The sequence below is a fragment of the Polyergus mexicanus genome, unplaced genomic scaffold, assembly GCF_030449975.1.
Source record: "Polyergus mexicanus isolate NDT 795.1 unplaced genomic scaffold, iyPolMexi1.0 SCAF_4, whole genome shotgun sequence".
Taxonomy (NCBI): Eukaryota; Metazoa; Arthropoda; class Insecta; order Hymenoptera; family Formicidae; genus Polyergus; species Polyergus mexicanus.
In genome coordinates, this window is record NW_027223324.1 from 336,206 (window position 1) to 355,516 (window position 19,311).

Sequence of the window (19,311 nt, forward strand, 5' to 3'; positions counted from 1 at the left end):
ATTATTAAATTTTCTTTTCAAATTTTGAAAAACTGATTTTCTCAAATAAAACGAGTGGTTAAATGCATTTCGAACCACCTTGCAAGGTTTCGCTTGCTCCTATCGATACGTTACCTAACCGCGTGACTTTCTGCGCGGTCGCATCGCTAATAAAGAAAAGCATAGCCGAGTAGGTCGTAAGTGTGCCACTCCCGTGGAATACAATTAGGCCACCTGGTGATATACACGCAATTTCTCCAATGTCGTTTACTTTGTACATACATCTAAATTTTGCGCGTTACCGGCATGCACGAATTTGAACTTACTAATTTGTAGCTCGGCAGGGAGATTGTGAAGAACGAGATTCATGAGTCGCGAGGGTAGATGCAATTTTTAACGTGTTTTAACAAAATTTTCATTCCGCGAGTGAGAAAATAACTTTACGAGAACGTTTCGTGACACGCGTGAAATGTCTTCGCGTACTTGACATACCACGCCCTTGCAATATAATTAAGTCAAGCTTTTACGTTAAAATCATAATGACGTGTGGGGTTAATTTCAGAAAAATTTCATTTATCTTGGGAAAAGCGAGCAAAGTCACACATTATTAATTTTTTTATTCATTTTTATCATATAAAATGTAAAATTAAAATTGATCAAATATAGCACAAATAATTATTTTAAAAATCTCTCTTATCTATAGAAGATTGCTAATACGATTATACATATAACCATTTGGTTAAATCTTAATCAATACTAAATTGAAATATTGAATTATAAATTTTATTTTATGTTAATTTGTGTATGAAAAAGCGATAAATCAATATTGTTTTAATATTGCCATGTCTGTGTTTGGTCGAAATAAAATGTAGACTTTTAAGATGAGTTCTTTCGGAAGTTTTTCTTGGCGATTCATCCGTTCTGACGCAACACACTAATTTCCAAGCGAAAGAAACACCAGCGACATTTTACGACGGGATAAATCACAAAAAGAGGGTCGATAGGCTTTCATAGGTGAAACACGTTTTACCAGGACTAAATAACCAGATAAATACAAGAATGTCCTTGGCAAGAGAAAGATCGCAGATGGAATATATCGCCTTAGATTTCGATTGGATTGCGAAAACTGTACGGTTACTAAATCTGCCGCGTAAAAATGCAAATAGCGTGGCTTCGGTTATAAAAAAAACGAACAGAGGCCTCCTCGTTTAAATACACATTCATGAATAGTAAAATATCAGGACAGTGAGGTATAAACCGTAGTATTTTTAGATTTTGTTGAAAGCATTATACACGGCGTACAGTATCACTTTTAAAATATTGCGCATACACACAGTTTACAGATTAACATAATCTAACATTATAAATTATAACATGTCAAACACACACACATAATATTGCCTTGATCATTATTATGAAACAATAATATTGCGGGCTTTAATATCGAGGTTTAATTGACCTAATCTCTTAAAACCTGTTCTATATTTTAACTGTCAACTGAATTCGCATTAATTAATGCGTACGATATATTCGATCAAAAATGATACGTTTTATTGTCAAAAAGAAAAATCGATAGACATAATCATTAAATAGGATTACGCGACGAGGACTTTCGCTATTTCTCATAATAATCCGAACGAATCTTTGATTTATCCTTACTACAGTGTATATATAAAATAATATAGTTTGTTGTAGATATAATATATAAAATATTGTCTTCAAAAGAGAAATCCTTAATACTAGCTTCATTTTGATAATTCAAAATGTTATAATTAATTAATTAACTTTTTACCATTTTGTCCATATATGAAATTTTTTTTATACCGCTGATATGTAGCTTGTAAAAATATTAGTCTATAAAAATATTTGTTGCAATCATGCGTGCATTAAATCTGATCTAATTTTATTAATCGCGATTATGTGTATTACATTAAAACTGACAACACTAGTTTGACAAAATATCAAAGTAAAATGCCACAGAAAGAAAATAATAATATTCTAGGACTTATATAAGATGGAAAAACTTTCCGTCAATGCTATGCGGAATATTGTTACGGAAATCGGCAATGATTCAATCTCAGCGGAAGAAAATAATTACTCTTAATGACGTCGATAATAAATATGACTTATGCATAGTCGGATTAAATAGTGTACGCTGTGTTTAGTTTGGAATGCGGAGATCAGTATGATGTTCGTTGAAAAGGCGAGTCGCACGAGGGGACCGGGACAGGATATACGATTGGCTAATCCGTACTTAATTGACTTATGCTTCGCAATCGAGGGTCACGATCGAGAATCGCATCAGGGATCAACTGGAGCGCAGCTGCGGAGGATTTAGATTCCAGTTAGTTCTCGCTATCGGCGAATAGATCGTGACGTTGGAATGAGGAAAGAGCGGGAATGACAATTGGGCGATCATAGTCACGCCGTATTGCATTAGCGGATGTGTGGCAAAATGCCGATTGATAGCGTGGAATGTAAATTCCGATCATTAACTATTACACCCCGTGTCTCTATGCAAATGGTATGCGATGCTTACTTGTAATGTAGGCAGTAAATAGTTCAGTAAAAGAGAATGTCGGTTGTCAGGAATGTTAATGCTGAAAATATCAAGAAACAGAGAAAACAGTATTGAAAGATGTTATTGATCTATCATTACCTTTCTGATCCTAAATCAAATTTAGAAAACGCATACATTTTTATTTTTTATATTTTTTTTAAACGCTAACAAATTAAATCTTCAAAAATGCACAAAAATATATAAGAAAAACTTATTCTCTCCAATTTTTCAGTATACTTTAACAACATATTTTAATATTTGAGACTCAATGACAAACAAATTTATTTTCTTGGTACTTTAAAAGTTGTCAGAGAAAAGAGATAAAGCCGCATCAAATTTTCATCGAGGATGAACCGTTCTCGAAAATATCATCTTGAATGCCAGATACAGCGCTGAATTTTAATACAAACGTCCCACACGTATATTTCTGATCCGCTTAAAATGATACTCGAACCAAAGCGCCATCAGAGAGAGGTCGAAAACTAGAGAACGTCACGCACAAAGTTATCATATAAAATGACTTCAGTTTCCCAATTTCTTCGATGGCACTTTTGCGCTTTTAGATTAGATAGACGAGATGTTTCGTAAGGTTTGTTTTCGATCCATCAATATCAGAGCACATCGTGCCAATATCAGATAGAGACAACCTTTGCAACGTTAGTCATAATCTCGACTTTAGCCTTGTGGCAAAATATGACATGACAAGACGCGGACACGTAGTATATACCATACATATGTATGCACGCGCCGTGCATGCTATATAACGATCGTTTTAATGACAATTACGTAAGGTCGAGTTTTTTTTTTTTTTTTTTATTCACGCAAAGTATTCTCTGGGAAATATATGTATATTCTGCCTCTCACTCTCTCCTTGCCGCCGTAAAATTCATAGGAAGTCGAATGATCTCATAGGAAGTGACGTCCTTTACAATCATCGATATAAATACCCGCTCACCCACTGACGCAAAGAGAGAGCCGATGGCTATCGTTTTATTATTCATTCTTTTTGTCTCTTTTACTTCTCTTCTCCGATTCGTCCATCGTAACATCTGTCGTAACTTCTTTGCGACTTCCATGGTTTTTCAATACTGCAACTTCACCGTAAATATGACATAAAGGAAAAGACGATAGCGATCGTAAAGAGCGCCGTCAAAAGGAATCGCTAGCTTATCTGCAGCCCGGTTTTATCATCGACCTATGACCTGATCATTGCCAACACGCCGGTTTAATCCTTTCATGTGTTTCTAACTCTTGATAGCGTGTCTTAATTTCGAACCGTTTCATCTCTATTTGTTTTCTAGACATAATAAAGTCGTTAGTGGCAAGAGAGTTTATCGCCAATCGGCGATTATAAATGTGTGTAACGAATCAGAAATTTACATATTTTATATAATTAGTTAGAAACAGACATATATTGTATCTTATACGTAATATACATTCATCGATTTTTTTTGACAGTATAAATCGTTTCGTGGATAACTTAAAGGAAAAAAAAACACATTTCAAATAGTATTTTTAATACAAACTTTATGAAATTCGCATCTGACATTTAACTTGATTCGATACATTACATCGATATGAATGATTAAATAGAAAAGTAATTAACTGTAGTATTTTTTACCTTCTTTAGTTACTTCATAAAAAAAGAAAATTTATCTCTTCTGCGAGCGCGATTAATTGAAACTTAATGACGAGCGTAGTACAGTTTTCTTTCTTCCCTTATTTTCACGACTTTATTTCTACGGTAAGAGAGAAGCACCGCGTAGTAGAAATGCGATCACCGGAAATTTCGTATCCTCAACCGCATGCTGCCGTTCTATCGTTCGTTCGTTCTAGATCGTAGTCTCGATTCGGGTCTTGGATTCATGCCAGCTATCGAAGATCCCCTACTTTCGCAGCGGTAAATCGCGTGTGTGTGGCCGCAGGAAAAGGAACGAATACAAAATGATTCCTACTTACTTCTTCTCAATGTACGACCATGTTGATTCGATACTTTGCAAGATTCCAAGCAAAATTAAGAGCAGAAAATCTCAAGAAGAATCTTTGAACGGAGCTTCTTAATTTAAATTCATAAATATTTTCGTAATAGATTCATAATTTTCCATTTTTACACGATAAAGCGAATCGTAGAAATGCTTCTGAATTTTCCTGACAGGATTTCACTTTTGCTTGTTTGCAACATCAGAACTCTCGTGGCGCACGCAAAAAACGCCCTGCAGATAAAACGATTGATAGATGAATTAAATCACGCCGTTTACACGAGATGTACTCGTGTATTTCGTTCGCGTGCGGTCAGAACGTCCGCGTTAAAGACAACTTGCTTTCAGGAAATTTTCTGACCGCCCAAGGAGTGGGTCGTTGGCACTATCAACAGAGAGGTTTTCACGTTCGATAACGAAGATTTACGAACAACTTCGCGACGCAAGACTTTTATGATCGCTGGCACTATTTTTAGCGATATAAAATTCTGCTCACATCATCAAGATTATTGAACCTTATAATATTTTTAGAACTATCACAAGGTACCGAGATATACATTTATTTATATTATTACAAATCACTTTTTTTTTATATTATCGAACGGAATAAATTAGACTAATTCGAAAAATATTATTATTCTAATAATAAACATTTATATATTTGATTTAATTTAACGATTTAAAAATCCATATCAAAAAATATCTAAATTCTGTATCTAAATGTCTATATTTTTATGTTTACATTACGTCGTGCGATCGAATACAATAATTACAGAACATTAATATTTAATTACTTTATCGAGAATCACACGAAACATTCAAGATTCTTGCATCTGTCGAGAGGATGTTTATTTGCGAGCGAGAAACTTGTCGTCGAGTCACTAATTGATGCCTCAACACAAGAGAGAGAGAGAGAGAGAGAGAGAGAGAGAGAACTCCGTACAAGAACGTCGCCGGCGATTTGCCTCCATTTGTTCGACGAGGCGTGTAAAGAATTTAATGTCGCAGCCAATTACTGTGCATAACAGACGCGAATCAAAGTGCATCGTCAGGGAAACCAGTTTAGCACGCGTATAGAATTGTCACCGTCTTCTTTCATATCTCGTTAGCGTCTCTCGTTCACTCGCGATTGCATCCTCGCATTAATGCAATAATCGCTTTAATAGCACTTACAGAAGGAAACGCGATTTCTCGTAGCGTTGCGTGCGATTTATGATTAATAATGATTGCAATAATAATTATATATTGAATGTCGTATCTTCGAAATTGTCGAAAATAATTCATATCGAAAAGGAACTGTGAAGATGCGGCTAATGTTGAATTTTAAAGACATATTAATATTTTTCAGAGAAAATATTTGCCGTAAAATTATCGATTAATATCAGAGAAAGAGAAAGCGAGGAAGAGAAGCTAATTATTAATTACGGACCAAAGCAGAATCTTCAACAACTATGTATTACATTACATGCTACACGCATGTTTCGTATAACGGGTCTAAAGTGGAATTGTTAACAGCTACATATTACGTTACAAGTCACACGCTTCCTATAACGGATCAAATAGGTCAAAGAGTATCCCGAAGAATTTCGAGCAACGCATTTTAATGACTTTACATATTCCGCCTTGGACCCTGTGAACTTCTTCCGACACCTCCCAAGTGTTCGCTTATGTTGTTTCACATGTTGGGCGGAAACTTAAATCATTCGACGCACCTTGCAAACCTGACCTTCAGTCATGTTTCCTTCAGGCTGTTCTGAGTAAACGATAAGTCATTAAAATACGATTGAAAAGCGTATATTCGTGTCGAAGCATTGAGAATGACAAGTTAAGAAAAGGAAATCAAATCAAAATAAATTATAGGAATAAGATGTAAGAAACAAAGAGAAACGCGACCCATATTTCTCATTATTTCTCATTAGTCTTATATTTCTGGCCCTATTGCCTTGCTCTGTGATAAATTATGATTTTTTTATTCCTCATATAATATTCTTATGCTTCTTTGTACGCGACGTTATTTTTTCCACGATCTTTTATTCCCCGATATAAGGTGATTCGGTAATATATGCCAAATGGTCACCTATTCACGTAACTTAATACGGATTTCGTCCCCCCTATATTTCTGTGTGACGACAACATAACGACGTAAAGGAAGACAAAGCATGAATCGGCCGACGTATTGTTCTTGGTAGAAATGCGGTGATACAAATTTCATAAATCAATGTCAAGAATATTAGCCGGCTATTAGCTGATGAATCGGAATATTTTAATTCACGATATATCTATTATAGATGATTTAAAAATAATTCTACAGAGATTATATACCATAAATCGAAAAAGTATTGTATTAGGTTTGCGCGTTTTTTCTCATTTTCTTTTGAATGATGCTTGAAAAGAAACTACATTTCTCTGGAAAACTTTGATCAATCCCCATTTGTAATAGATTTTTGTAATTTATATTTAGTAATGAATATATACGTGAAATATGTTAATAATCCCATAATTCTAATAATTGAAAAAATGTATATTCTTATTAAACATTATATACACATCTTTAAGGTGTTAAATATTTTGTAATTCAGTTCTCTACCAATGCAATAATGCAAAAAGCACCTATCCCTTAAAATTATAGAGTAGAATGGACATGATTATATTCGGACTGAATATTGAGATATTCTTCTCCGATATTCGGGCAACGGTAGTTCCCACATATTTTCCGCGACCCTATGGAAATGCCATCTTAAAATTCCGCATGACGCCAGGGTAAACGCGTTTGCCGGGCTAGCGATAAAGTCGAACGAGAATAGATGAATGACGCAAGGCGCCGTAAAGTCGTGATATGTGTATTCGATACTTATATCTGTGGCGCATATAAACGCGACTTGAGAAGAAATCGAGAAGAATAGGTCCAGCATTTTCTAAGGACTATTAAACATCGCGATATGACCATTCTTCTTTGCGATATCAAAAATACATTATTTTACGGCTTATATCAGCGATAAAGAAGAAATGTATTTTTATATCATCATGTCTCGTCTTCGTGTTTACCAAAATTAAACTATTTCTTAAATAAAATATCTCAATCAATTATATTCTATTTTAATATAAAATTTTACAAATATTAAGCACTTTTCCTTAATTAAACATTGACGGAAAATTATTATTCATTATTTTGATAATTTCTCTTTAAATAAGGTTCGTTGAAATAAAGTTTAGTTAAAATAAATCTGAATTAAATTACAAACAAAATTTTCCAAATTCGCATAAACTTATTAATCTTAATTCTAAATATTTCACATTTAATTATCGAGCTTTTCAATTTTCCTCCAAGCAAATATCAACTTTGAATCTAAAAACTTGTCATAAAAATCCGATATGATAAGAGTAAGACATAACGTTATCGATGTTGTTACAACTCTCATATATGCAGGTAATAATTTGTCCAAATATCATCGACAACCATGAAGAATCATATCAAAGAAACATCTGCGCTACAAGCTCTCGCTTGTAAGTTACGTTCTGAATTTTTATGGGGCAAGTATACGTGAGCACAGATTAGCATTTCGTGAGGAAAAGGTGAACAGAATTATTATCAATCGTAACGATGTTCACAAAAATATATTTGACGTAGTAATTCGTAGCATTCTTGATATTTTGCAATCCTGTCAGAAAAAGCGAATATCATAAATTTTCGAAGCGATTTCTATTTTAAATGTATTGCACAATGTAGGAACTTCCCAGAATAGCTTACATTGTAGTGTATTGCCTTACTTCGTTGCCATTACCACTTTAAATATTTTGCTCAATTACGAATTATATCTGCGATTACGTTAATCATTTGCTCATGTATTTTTATAGCCATGATACTTTAACCTGCTATTCTTTATTTTTTCATATTATTTGCCGTAAAATATATTTATTCTCTAAATGTGTGTGTGCGTATTAAATGGATTATATAATATATAATGATATTTCACACAACTGCTACAAATATTTCAAGACATGTATTTTTTTATAAAAATAAAATCTACATTTAAATCTAAATATTTAAAATATTTTTCTAATAGAAATACTACATCAATTTTTATTTTAATAATTCTCGATTACATAATATATAATCCGTAGGTTCATTTGCTACAAAACTCGTGCTATTGTTAAATCAATAATTATCTTGCATTGCAAGATATTATTAATCCAATCTTACTGTCATCGAGAGATTATCGGCTCTCAAAATAAATCGTTCGAAGAACATGGAACGATCTCGCTTTTGAAATCATCGGCTTTGAAAACTCACCGTGTAAGCGACGTGATAATTCCGATGTACATCGCCGTGACACTGAACTGTCGACAGCATGTTGTCGGCCGGCTGTCAGCCTCACGAAAAAGAAAACAACTGTATCGGCTGCTGACTATCTCCGCATTAAGCACAACGACCTCATGGCTTAACGCCTACATCTGACCGATCCACCATGCACTTTTTTCCATCAACGATCCATCGATAGTTTTCCAGACACCCCAAAAGTTCTCCACACGCGCTATATCGATATCCCACGACCGTCGACCAAGTGTCATTTCCCGGCGTCACCGACAATCTACCCTAATTTTATCCTTTCAACTCGCACCGCATCTCAGAATTGATTAATTCATTAATTAAATAAAACAAAGCATTTTTCACATATGATCGTTGCTAAATCATTATTATTGTTTTAAAATTTTGCATTAGATTCAGAAAGTTTTTAAACAGTTTGCAACAACGGTGAAAAATCCTCGAAAAGGAAATTTGAGGAACGACTTTTTCGAGCGGTAGCGACAAGACGGTTCGAAAAGACGCGGCACGTTCGACGGCAAAAGCCGACAAAGCACAAATGGGGAGCTCCCGCATTTCGGAGCATGTATGGATAACGATAGCGTTCTCAAGCGTACGAAACACGCATGCGTGATGCCCCGGGCTTGATTGCGTCTTGCGCGCGTGTTCCTCGCCGTCGTTGCCTTCCACCGCGTGCTCCATCAGCATCCTCGTTTGACAGTTCCCGGCTTTTTCAATTATCGCCGCCGATGCTCTGACAGCTCGCGTCTTTTAGCAATATGCTATATACCGCGTACATATATTTGCATCCGGGAATCGCGCGAGAGAAGCGAAATTTTTGGGATGAAATTTTTGACATAGGAATTAAATCGACAGCTTGCTGAGAGGCACGAATTTAAGTGGTACATCATTTCAAACTGTATAAATGTCATAAATTTTTCGAAATAGTCATGGATGCAATTTTATTGAATTTTATTGAAATTGGATTATAATTTGAAATTTTATATTCCTGTAGAAAGTAGAGAGAAATTGGAAAACCTGTATTTCTTGCGACATTTTACGATGCTCATGCATATAGATTGAAGACAAATAGATACATAAATATTACGTTTTTATCTTTTTCTTCTTTCTTTGGCAAGTAAACAATTCGATGCAAAATCCGAATGGCGATAGAAAAGAGAGATAAGAAACTAATTAATTTGTCATTATACTTTATTACAGTGTAATCTCGTTAAGAGATTTTTCGTGTCGTTTTTTCATTTTAATTTGCTAAAGCTGTCCTTATAATAGTGTTTATTAAATTCAATTTCATTATACTTATTGGAAGACCGATCAATCTTATTCCAGCCAGATTGCGACGTATAACGATTTATTTTACGATTATATAGACGATGGCTTTAAATTATTATTCCCCTGTATTTTGCTATATCTCGAACGATAATCGATATATTTTCGATCCAAGTCTCTCCTTCAGTTTTATCGCTTAAACTGGTTTTACGAGACAGATCATTTGTCTCGATCCGCGTGCCTTCTCGATACCGTCATGTCATCGTCATTCTTGATCTACGATCGCATTCTAATCGAACGCAATTGGCCATGTTCTTTAATTTACGAAAATATATCAGTTTCACTTTCATCATCAACTCCCATCGTCAATTACTTGATTATTTGATAACGCGAGATTAATGATTTTTTACAGAAGAGTTTAATTATTTCGCAGTCAATTATAACTTTCAATAAAAAATACGTAGCAAGCATGATATACATATTATGAAACTATATCTTCAAATTTAATTATAAAATAAATTTCTCATTATTTTAACAATATTATATTAAACGCAAATAAATATTTAGTTTAGGTTGATCTATGATAACTCTTTTCACTTTCGTTAATTTTTTTTATATCAAAACAAAAATGCGATGTTACGTACGTAGAAAAAAATGTATTGAGCTAAGCACCGGTCTTATGTTTCATCGTCTAATATTAGTGATTTCCGCACAAGTACAGGAAATAGGAACCGCCGACGTCAGAACAATAACAACGGTTCCGAGCCATTTCGCACACTGTATTAATAGAACTCAATCTCAGCCGTAGCCGCTGGTAAATTACATATTGGTAAATTTTTATTTTTCAGAGCTCTCGGCCAAAAAATCAAAACATCGTTTAAATATATATCGCATCCAAATTTCTTGTTTGCTATCTTTTATATATTTCAAGAATTTTACTACAATATAATTTTTTGCTTATACTAATCAAAACGAGAATATTTAATTAATAATAATATAATTTAGAAATGTCTAAAGAGAAACAAAAATATGTTGTAATTTTTTGGCAATAACACGCGATATACATTATACAAAAGTCTTGCATAAGAGAAATTCTCGCGGCATTGTGGCAGCAATGAAAATCGATGATCTTCGAACAAGGAACTTCGAAGAGCCATGCAGGACATCTTTTCATTTGACGGAGATTCGCGATTGATAGATTGTCCCGGTCAGGGGCATCATTTTTTACCTGGTTGATGGGCGACTCTGATACGTGATAAATTCTTGTTTCTCTCATTTTCATGTACAATTTCATATACAATTCGTAATTGATACGTGGACGAAAACGATAACATGACTATTCAATGAGCGCGTTTCGTTATCTCTGATAAATAGCGATCGCTGTTTACACAAAATAAATCGCGTAAAAGCAGATACCAAATATTTTTTCCGCAAAATTAAAGATTTTATTTATGCATTTGTTATATTTTATAAAATTATACTTTTTGCTATTAAATCTTCTTTTAATTATGTGTAGAAATTGTGCTATAAAAATATTATGACATAAGAGAGAAATTACTAAATGATTATATCATTTTGATGACTTCATTCTTGTAGGATAATAACATTCACAATATTAATACGTAGATATAAATAAGTATAGATATCTCTGAAGTTATTGTAAAAAATATCTTTTTATATGATTTTTCAATGGGCCACCAAATCGAGATTATGCGAGCATCTCGGCCAGACACTCAGCGAGAATCATTAATCTCGTCGTCGACTCTTTAATCATTAATTAGCCAACAATTTATTCACAAGCGTTGCTCACGGACGCTTGTCTGTTGCGTGTCGGTATCGCGAATTTAAATCCGACGCCGCTACACGTCGGGTGAGAAATCGCATCGAATTTCGGGATGCAAATGCGGGCGGAGAAAGCAATTTCGCGCATGTGTTGGTGCGCGTTCACGCACCACGCTCGCGGAAAACCAATTAAAGCTGTTTTCTCGTGACGAAGGTCGCCGCTTCAGAGTACACCGGCGGGATATTCGCGAAAGACGTGAAACGGACAGGAGCGAGTATGGTGGTGGTGGCGGTGGTGGTGGTGGTATTACCGGCGAGTAAAGCGAGCGGAACATTTTTCATGCTTCCGACATAAAATCCGGGCGAGAAGCGGGACATTAATCCTTCAACGGCATCGAAGGCTCCTCGGCAGACCCGGCTGCAGCAAGACAGTTCATAAATTTCGATGCACTTAGAGCTGGCGCGCCATCCCTTCGGCGCATCGAATCGCTATCCGGATATCGGGCAATCGGTAAAAGACGAGGCGAGAATAGATGAAGGAAGATGGCAAAGAAATCGGAAACGCACTATAACTCCCGATGAGTTCTCTTTCAAACTTATAGAAAGAGAATTATGTCATAATACAAATTAATCGAATAAACTCGAACATATATATTAATATAATAATTTTGAAAAGAATTTCGTAAAGACTATCATTAAGAAAAGTAAAATACAATGTAACAATGGCAGCAAAATATTGAATTAATTAATAGTATTATTATTAATTCTCTCCATCTTTCTTTTATAACAATGAAAGCTCTTACAAAGAAAGACGATAAGTATTTTAGTTCGCGCGAAAGAATTCTTTCATATAACCATGGAATTTTCTTCAATCGACTACCATTATCCTACATTCTCATGGATTGTAAGAGCAGCGTTGAAAATTGCTATGGTTATTAAAGAGTTACGATTCGTTATTGAATAAAGAGAAAAAAGTGGCAAAGAGATGAGAGAGACAGAAAAGTTTGAGGTGATCAAAGTTGCATATATATATATATAGCAAATAGTAGCACGATATAGAGCAATGATAAATTGTCCAGGCGAAGAGATGGGTTCTCCTACCAGCGTATGAAAAAAATGCAAACTTTGATAAACGGCGCATAACTCGGGGGGAAACTTTCTCTCTTTCTTTCTTTCTCCCCTTTGCGTAAACTGATACGTGGTTGCTGGAAACTATGAAAGCCAAGTGTGCTCCTAGAATAAATCGCTTTAATGCATTATGCCTGCGATGTGTCGCCGAGAGAGTTGCACACATTCGATGCTTTTCTTTTTGCTTTTATCCCTCGAGATATGGAAAAAAATACAGCTGATTTGGCATTTTCGATTTGGATTTTAACAGCAGAATTTGCGTAATTTTTTACCTTAGGATTTAATAAATTTATTTGTTTGACTAATAAATTAATACGTTCGGTGTCATTGATGCATCTGTCAACGGGATACATTTCTAATTTCTAATCACGACTGATAAAGCGCATTAGAATTTCTAAGATCTCCCGGATTTTCGGCGCATGTTATTCAATTTATCATTCTAAAAAATTGATATGTTTTTTAAGTATGTCAAAAAGAATGTAGAACTGTCAGAAAATGTATTGACAAAATATTATTAATGTTAGAATTATTTTACAATATTTACTGATTAAATTGAAAATAATTGTCTTTTTCTCACTATTGTTTATAATATTATCCAATATACGCAGTGATTGTTTACAGCGATGTGTGCGTGTTTAAATTTTAAAGCGGAAGTGCTAAACGGCACGCGCCAACCAAATCGTGTCTGGTGTCTGCACCGAGAGAATGCATATTTCTCTTTTCGTCCTATCGAAGATCCAATCCAGAGACACGATGTTACCCCATCCGAGTTACCGTAAATAAATCGGTAACGTTAAACGCATGCATGGCAGATGTTCAGGACGCGTGTCGTCGGCCAGGATTGCTCTCTCGAAAGGAAAATAAGAAAGTTTGTAAAACATTGGCAATTTGCCGAGTTACTTTTGCAATATTTTACAAAAATAAAGCGGTTATTTTAATTTAAGAATTCCATATGTAAATATATAATGAAATATTAAATATAAAAATACGTCATTCTCTATATTAATCTTTTTTAAATGAGATAATAATTTATTCTTATTGTTATTTTTTGTAGATAGTTAAAAACAATATTCACAAAATTGTGTAATTGTTCTCTCTTAATAAAATTATAACTGCGCGATAATCAAACAAATTATACATCTCGCATAATTCGAAAATATCCATAAATATGTGTGCATCTGTTACAATAAATGATAATTCATCCGTTTCATATTTACCCGTTATCGAATCCAAACGAATTATTGCTTAGCGATTTAGTAATGAATGTTCGTACGAATTTATCTCGTTAGTTTATAAACGCCGAGAATAAATTATTGTATAAAACTTATATATAAAATATTACACAGGAATATATCTATACATATCTTTACCATATTTTCGAGAAATTTAGGTCATTGCAATCTCTTAAGTAAAATTATATTACGTTGGAAAATGTTAGTTTTGAAAGTTTTGAAAAAAATTGCCAATAAAAGAGGACAAAAGCATCTCTGAACGCTTAAGTGACGGAAAAATTATGCTGATTTTATTAAGATTTGCAATATATTGATTCTATTTAAATGCAAGAAAATTGATGAAAGATCTTGCAAATTCAAAAGTTAAATAAAATTTGAAAAACAAAAAAATATTAATTCCTAGTATTCTCATATCACACACACATTTCATAATCTGTAAAAATTATAAAGACAATATATATACATATTTAGAATAATTTCTAAATTATTTACATGAACAAAAAATAAAATCTCTTACTTTCTATTTAGAGATACCGTATCATATACATTTTATTGTTTGTTATGCAAATTGGTGATACGAATAAACATGAATATGTAAAACGTGATATGCATACCATGCAATATTTTTGCACGCAAACTGTAAAAATTGCCGTGTCACGGTAAACAGAAAATGCAGATAGCAAAAATCATCAAAAACGCGTAAGATAACGTGCAATTGCGTATCCAGCTACGTCATTACGGACTGCGTTGTATCCTGTCAACGCTCTAACGACCTGCACGATCTTATTTCCCGACCGTTCGTCGAAACGGTTAGACGTGGAACACGCGTACACTTTCTTGCGCCAATGATGACTGGCAGCTGCAGGATTCTCAAGGATCCGGTGTATTTTTTCTGTTCTCTTAAACAGCCGACCCTCTTAACCTTAAATCCTTTTGGCGGGTACGTGCCGTAAGGAGCGAGTACGAAAGGCGAGAGTGGCCTTAATAAAACTTTAGTTAAAGCGGCTGGAAATTTTTTATTATTATCGGGCTATGTGTAAGAAGCGAGATCAATCGCCAAGAAATTTAATATTCGCATCGTTGAAGAGAAGAAATTATTGACTCGAGTTATTTCATCGTTATTTTCCTCTTGTGTATTTGTATTAAATTATTATGATAGCGAAATATATATATATATGAATAAGACAGAGATTTACGTACTTTTGTATTACGCTTTCGTAATATAAATAACTTCAATATTAATATTTTGATTATAGCATATTGAATGATTACGATCCAATTTCGCGGAGGTTTTTCAAAGGTTTTACAATTTCTCTCGTGGAAATTTTATTCTCCTCATATATTTCTGCGACGCGAAATAACTTCCGGCGGTGTTAAAAGATATAACTCACTACAACGGCGAATTCAAATATCCGGTGGTAAAAATCGACGCCGGTCGCGAACGAGCCGACCACGAGCCAGGCTCCCAGCTCCGGCCGCGTTCAAACGTCGCTCCATTATTCCGGCGAGAGACGGCGACTCTTTTACGAGCTCGGCACGAGCGCTCGTTGTAGTTATCGCGGCTTTACATCGTGCCGATACGAACGCGACGCGGCTTATTCGGCGCTAGTAATTGCAATCAGATATCCGATTGAGACGTTAATTATCGGAAGATGTGTGTTCACCGTTTCTTGACCCACGCCTCCTCCGGCGGCACTAATTGACTCACTGCGGTGGATATCTCCGTGCCGGTAAAAAACATCGCGGATTAATTATCAATTTGTTATATGTATATTCATGTACGACATCGCCGTCATCGTTGTCGTCGTAGTCGTCGTCGTTATGGAAGTCCTACGATGACCGAACGACCGGCACGGAGTCTCACCTAAGGCGGCTCATTTGCGAGCGGGTTAGTGACTTCTCTTTGCATATCGCGAGTAATCTGGTCGAGGGGTCTGGTCTCTGGCTTTCAACGAGGGGCGACTCGCGCTATCAGCCTCGGTGTAATCATTACCCGCCCGTGATTATGACGTCTGGTAAATTACGTATACATGGGATATATGGCAATGCTATTTATAGTAGCCGTACGCGAGAGATAATACACTCGCGCGTTTCCATGCGGTGGAATATACATATAATCAGAATCTCTCGGTTGTTAAGTTTAAGTTTAGGATAATTGCATTGCTTTGGAAAAGAATGCACTGTCTGTATGTTTCGTTACTTTAACGACTCCAGTTTGAAGCGAGAAATAATAAAGCTTTAATAAATGAGAAGAGAGCTCGATATAACAGAGTACAGTGCTAACGAAGTTATACGATGCTCAATAAATGTAATGTGGCAATAAGCAACTTTGCTAATTGGTGTTGGCTATATGTAAATACCACATATCCGCTTAACGTAATGATATGGCGACATCAATTATAGCGGTAATAACAGTAATCGCGGTAGTAGTTGGGTCTCATGAAAAAGCGTTACGTTATCAAATAACCTTCATCTAATTGAGCATTACGTTCATTAATAAAATCTGTTTTTACTTTCGCGACTGAATTTACGTGCCCTCGCTTTCCATGCCCCAGATCTTAGCACAAATTATTATTATTGTCTGTATAACTGCGTATCGTATTACGATATTATAAATCATTATCATTATTGTTAAAAGATTGCTTTATTTAATGTTTTGTCTGTTAAAAAAAGCGGTTTTTTTTTTACAAAAAAATCATTTTTCGTCTCTGGTCTCTATCACATAAACGAGGAATTTGCCGAAGAGGTCGACATCGATGCTCGTGCTTTTAATCGATGCTAACATGTTAACGATGTCAGACTACAATCGCACGCGCAATTGAGCTGGGCTCGTTAATTTACGCTGCAAAATTTGATCATATGTCACATGTCCTAATGACGTAAATGAAAATTTCAATCTTGAAATATATTAATATTACGTTGAAATATGATAAAATATTTGCGTGAGCAAATAATCGTATTATTCGAGAATTAAAAAAAATTTCTTAGTATTTCTGGAATAATCCAAAAATAATATTCGAATTTAGAATATCAAATATTAAATACCAAAAAGTTATCAATATTTCAAAATTTTTCGTCATTTTTATTAAAAATTTAAGAAAAAATTTTATTTTATGCTTGGACATTCCTTGTTATTTATAATAAATATTCTTGTTGAGGAATTAAAAATATTTCTTGTCCTTATCAGAGAGCTGTGATATATCATAACACGCTGCAAAATAATTATATCCACTTGAAGTCTGCTGACACCGCGATAGCGTGTGATCCATGATCATCATAATTACGTAATTAGGTCATATAAAATATGGGATCATCGCGGTTTTCTGGGTAATGCACAAATCGTTGATGTCACCGTACCGATTTGATCGGTGTATCAGAAATAACCTTTTGCCGAAGATAAACTCGCGATGGGATCGAACGAGTAAAAACAAGATTAATTTAAGATATCGCGACACATGTGTGACGCAATAACTTTATCTGTCGAAATGAAAATTTGCAAAAATGAGATTCTGGGAATTATGATTTATCATTCAAGCGACGGTCATCTCGTTATTTTTCCACGTTCTGTTGTGTCTCCAAGCATGACGACGATGTAAACATGTGTGCATAGTTACGTGCGGTATCACCGCAATTGCGACTACGTTAATAGGCCGTCATAAATTGCTACGATGCATTGTTTGCGGTTGCTGTTTCATTTGCGGTATTATAAGAAATGTAAGGATTATTTAGCAATCGATGCGGTTGTTTCAATTAAAGTTACGATGAGTGAGAGAATCTTATCAAGTAGAATCGTTAAAAATTTTCCGACACAAATAACAGCCATATTTATAACAGGCATTGTTTAATTTTATACGAGCCTGTAATTGCGATACATGTGCGCTTCACTCTTCATTAGCAGTTTTTCGTCATACATTTTTATCTTTGTTTTATCCTCGTGACGAATATATCCACGATGCAAATGCAGAATCTCAGAAGTCTCAGAAAAACAGAAATCATGTACCGGAAATATAAATTCTAATCCCATCTCCCCGTAATAAATGGCGGCGCTAATTTCGCAATTACGTATTCACTATCTCGGCCTGTTTCTCTACAATAGCACAACCAGGAAGAGATCTTCATCTGCCAGTCGCGCGAACCGGGGCGACCTTAATCCCCGAACGTCACGTCAAACATTCTCTTGCCGGGTGAGAATTAATTCCATAAAAGACAAACTCGTGTCGCCAGGAGGAATTCAATTCGTACGCGAGTTTTGCATAACGAGTACGTCGCGGTGGCTGCGTATATATAAGCCCGATAGTTTCAAATTAAGCCACGGTGACCCAGAATCGGACCCTGCAGCGCGATACCAGCGCGAGTACAATTGGGGGTGACCACCCTCCTCGACTGCTCGACCGGTTCAATTGGATGTATGGCTTGTATACCGATAGTCTCGCGGGAATAATGCTGTGCGTAAGTTTGTATGCGCCTTCGCACACACGTACACACACACATATACATATATATGTTTTCTTTAGTAATGCAAATATCGCTGTCATGACGTAGAGTTGAAGCATGATGTATTAAAAGGGCAAAAATTCGATACACCTAGAGTTTTAAGATTCGTTTTTCGAAAAGATCGTAAGTGACTCGAGCTTTTTCGACTATTGCCTTAGAATAAAATATTCAATTTGCATTCGTCGACGCGTATTAATTTTGCATTTGAAAGCTATGGAAATTCGTAAAATTCGCAAAATAAATATATTTCGCGGAAAACATTAAGCGAGTATACTTTGGGAAAATCGTTATGTCAAAGCAAAAGCAGTTTCTTTTACGAAAACGCATATTTGTAATCGAAAATATTTCAGATGCCATTCTCGCGTATTATAGGCGGCCGAAATCGATGCAGAAATCGTTTGTGACATTGAATGCATGCACGATGCACGTGAACGTGCTCGCGTACATGCACGTCTGTATTGGCGCTCTGCGAGAACTCGACGATGCCTCAACCCCTGACCTACATGGACGACGAAATCTCAAATGGTGGTTGATATACCCCGGAGAATTTCAAGTCTGAGCTCTCTC

At 35.2% G+C, this 19,311-nt stretch overlaps 1 protein-coding gene across 10 annotated transcripts in view; it reads right to left on the minus strand.

The window, feature by feature from the left end:
• The window catches only part of By (focal adhesion protein tensin), a 156,103-nt gene that overhangs the window by 46,021 nt on the left and 90,771 nt on the right, over positions 1 to 19,311 (minus strand). Inside the window, exon 1 of one of the 10 annotated variants that reach the window (XM_070293891.1) lies at positions 8,810 to 9,351. The exons of the other annotated variants lie outside the window; for them this stretch is intronic. Within the exon in view, the coding sequence (XP_070149992.1) occupies positions 8,810 to 8,869 (60 nt within the window). The 5' untranslated portion in view covers positions 8,870 to 9,351. Of the gene's footprint in view, positions 1 to 8,809; positions 9,352 to 19,311 lie in introns of those variants that run through there. 10 annotated transcript variants of the gene reach the window in all.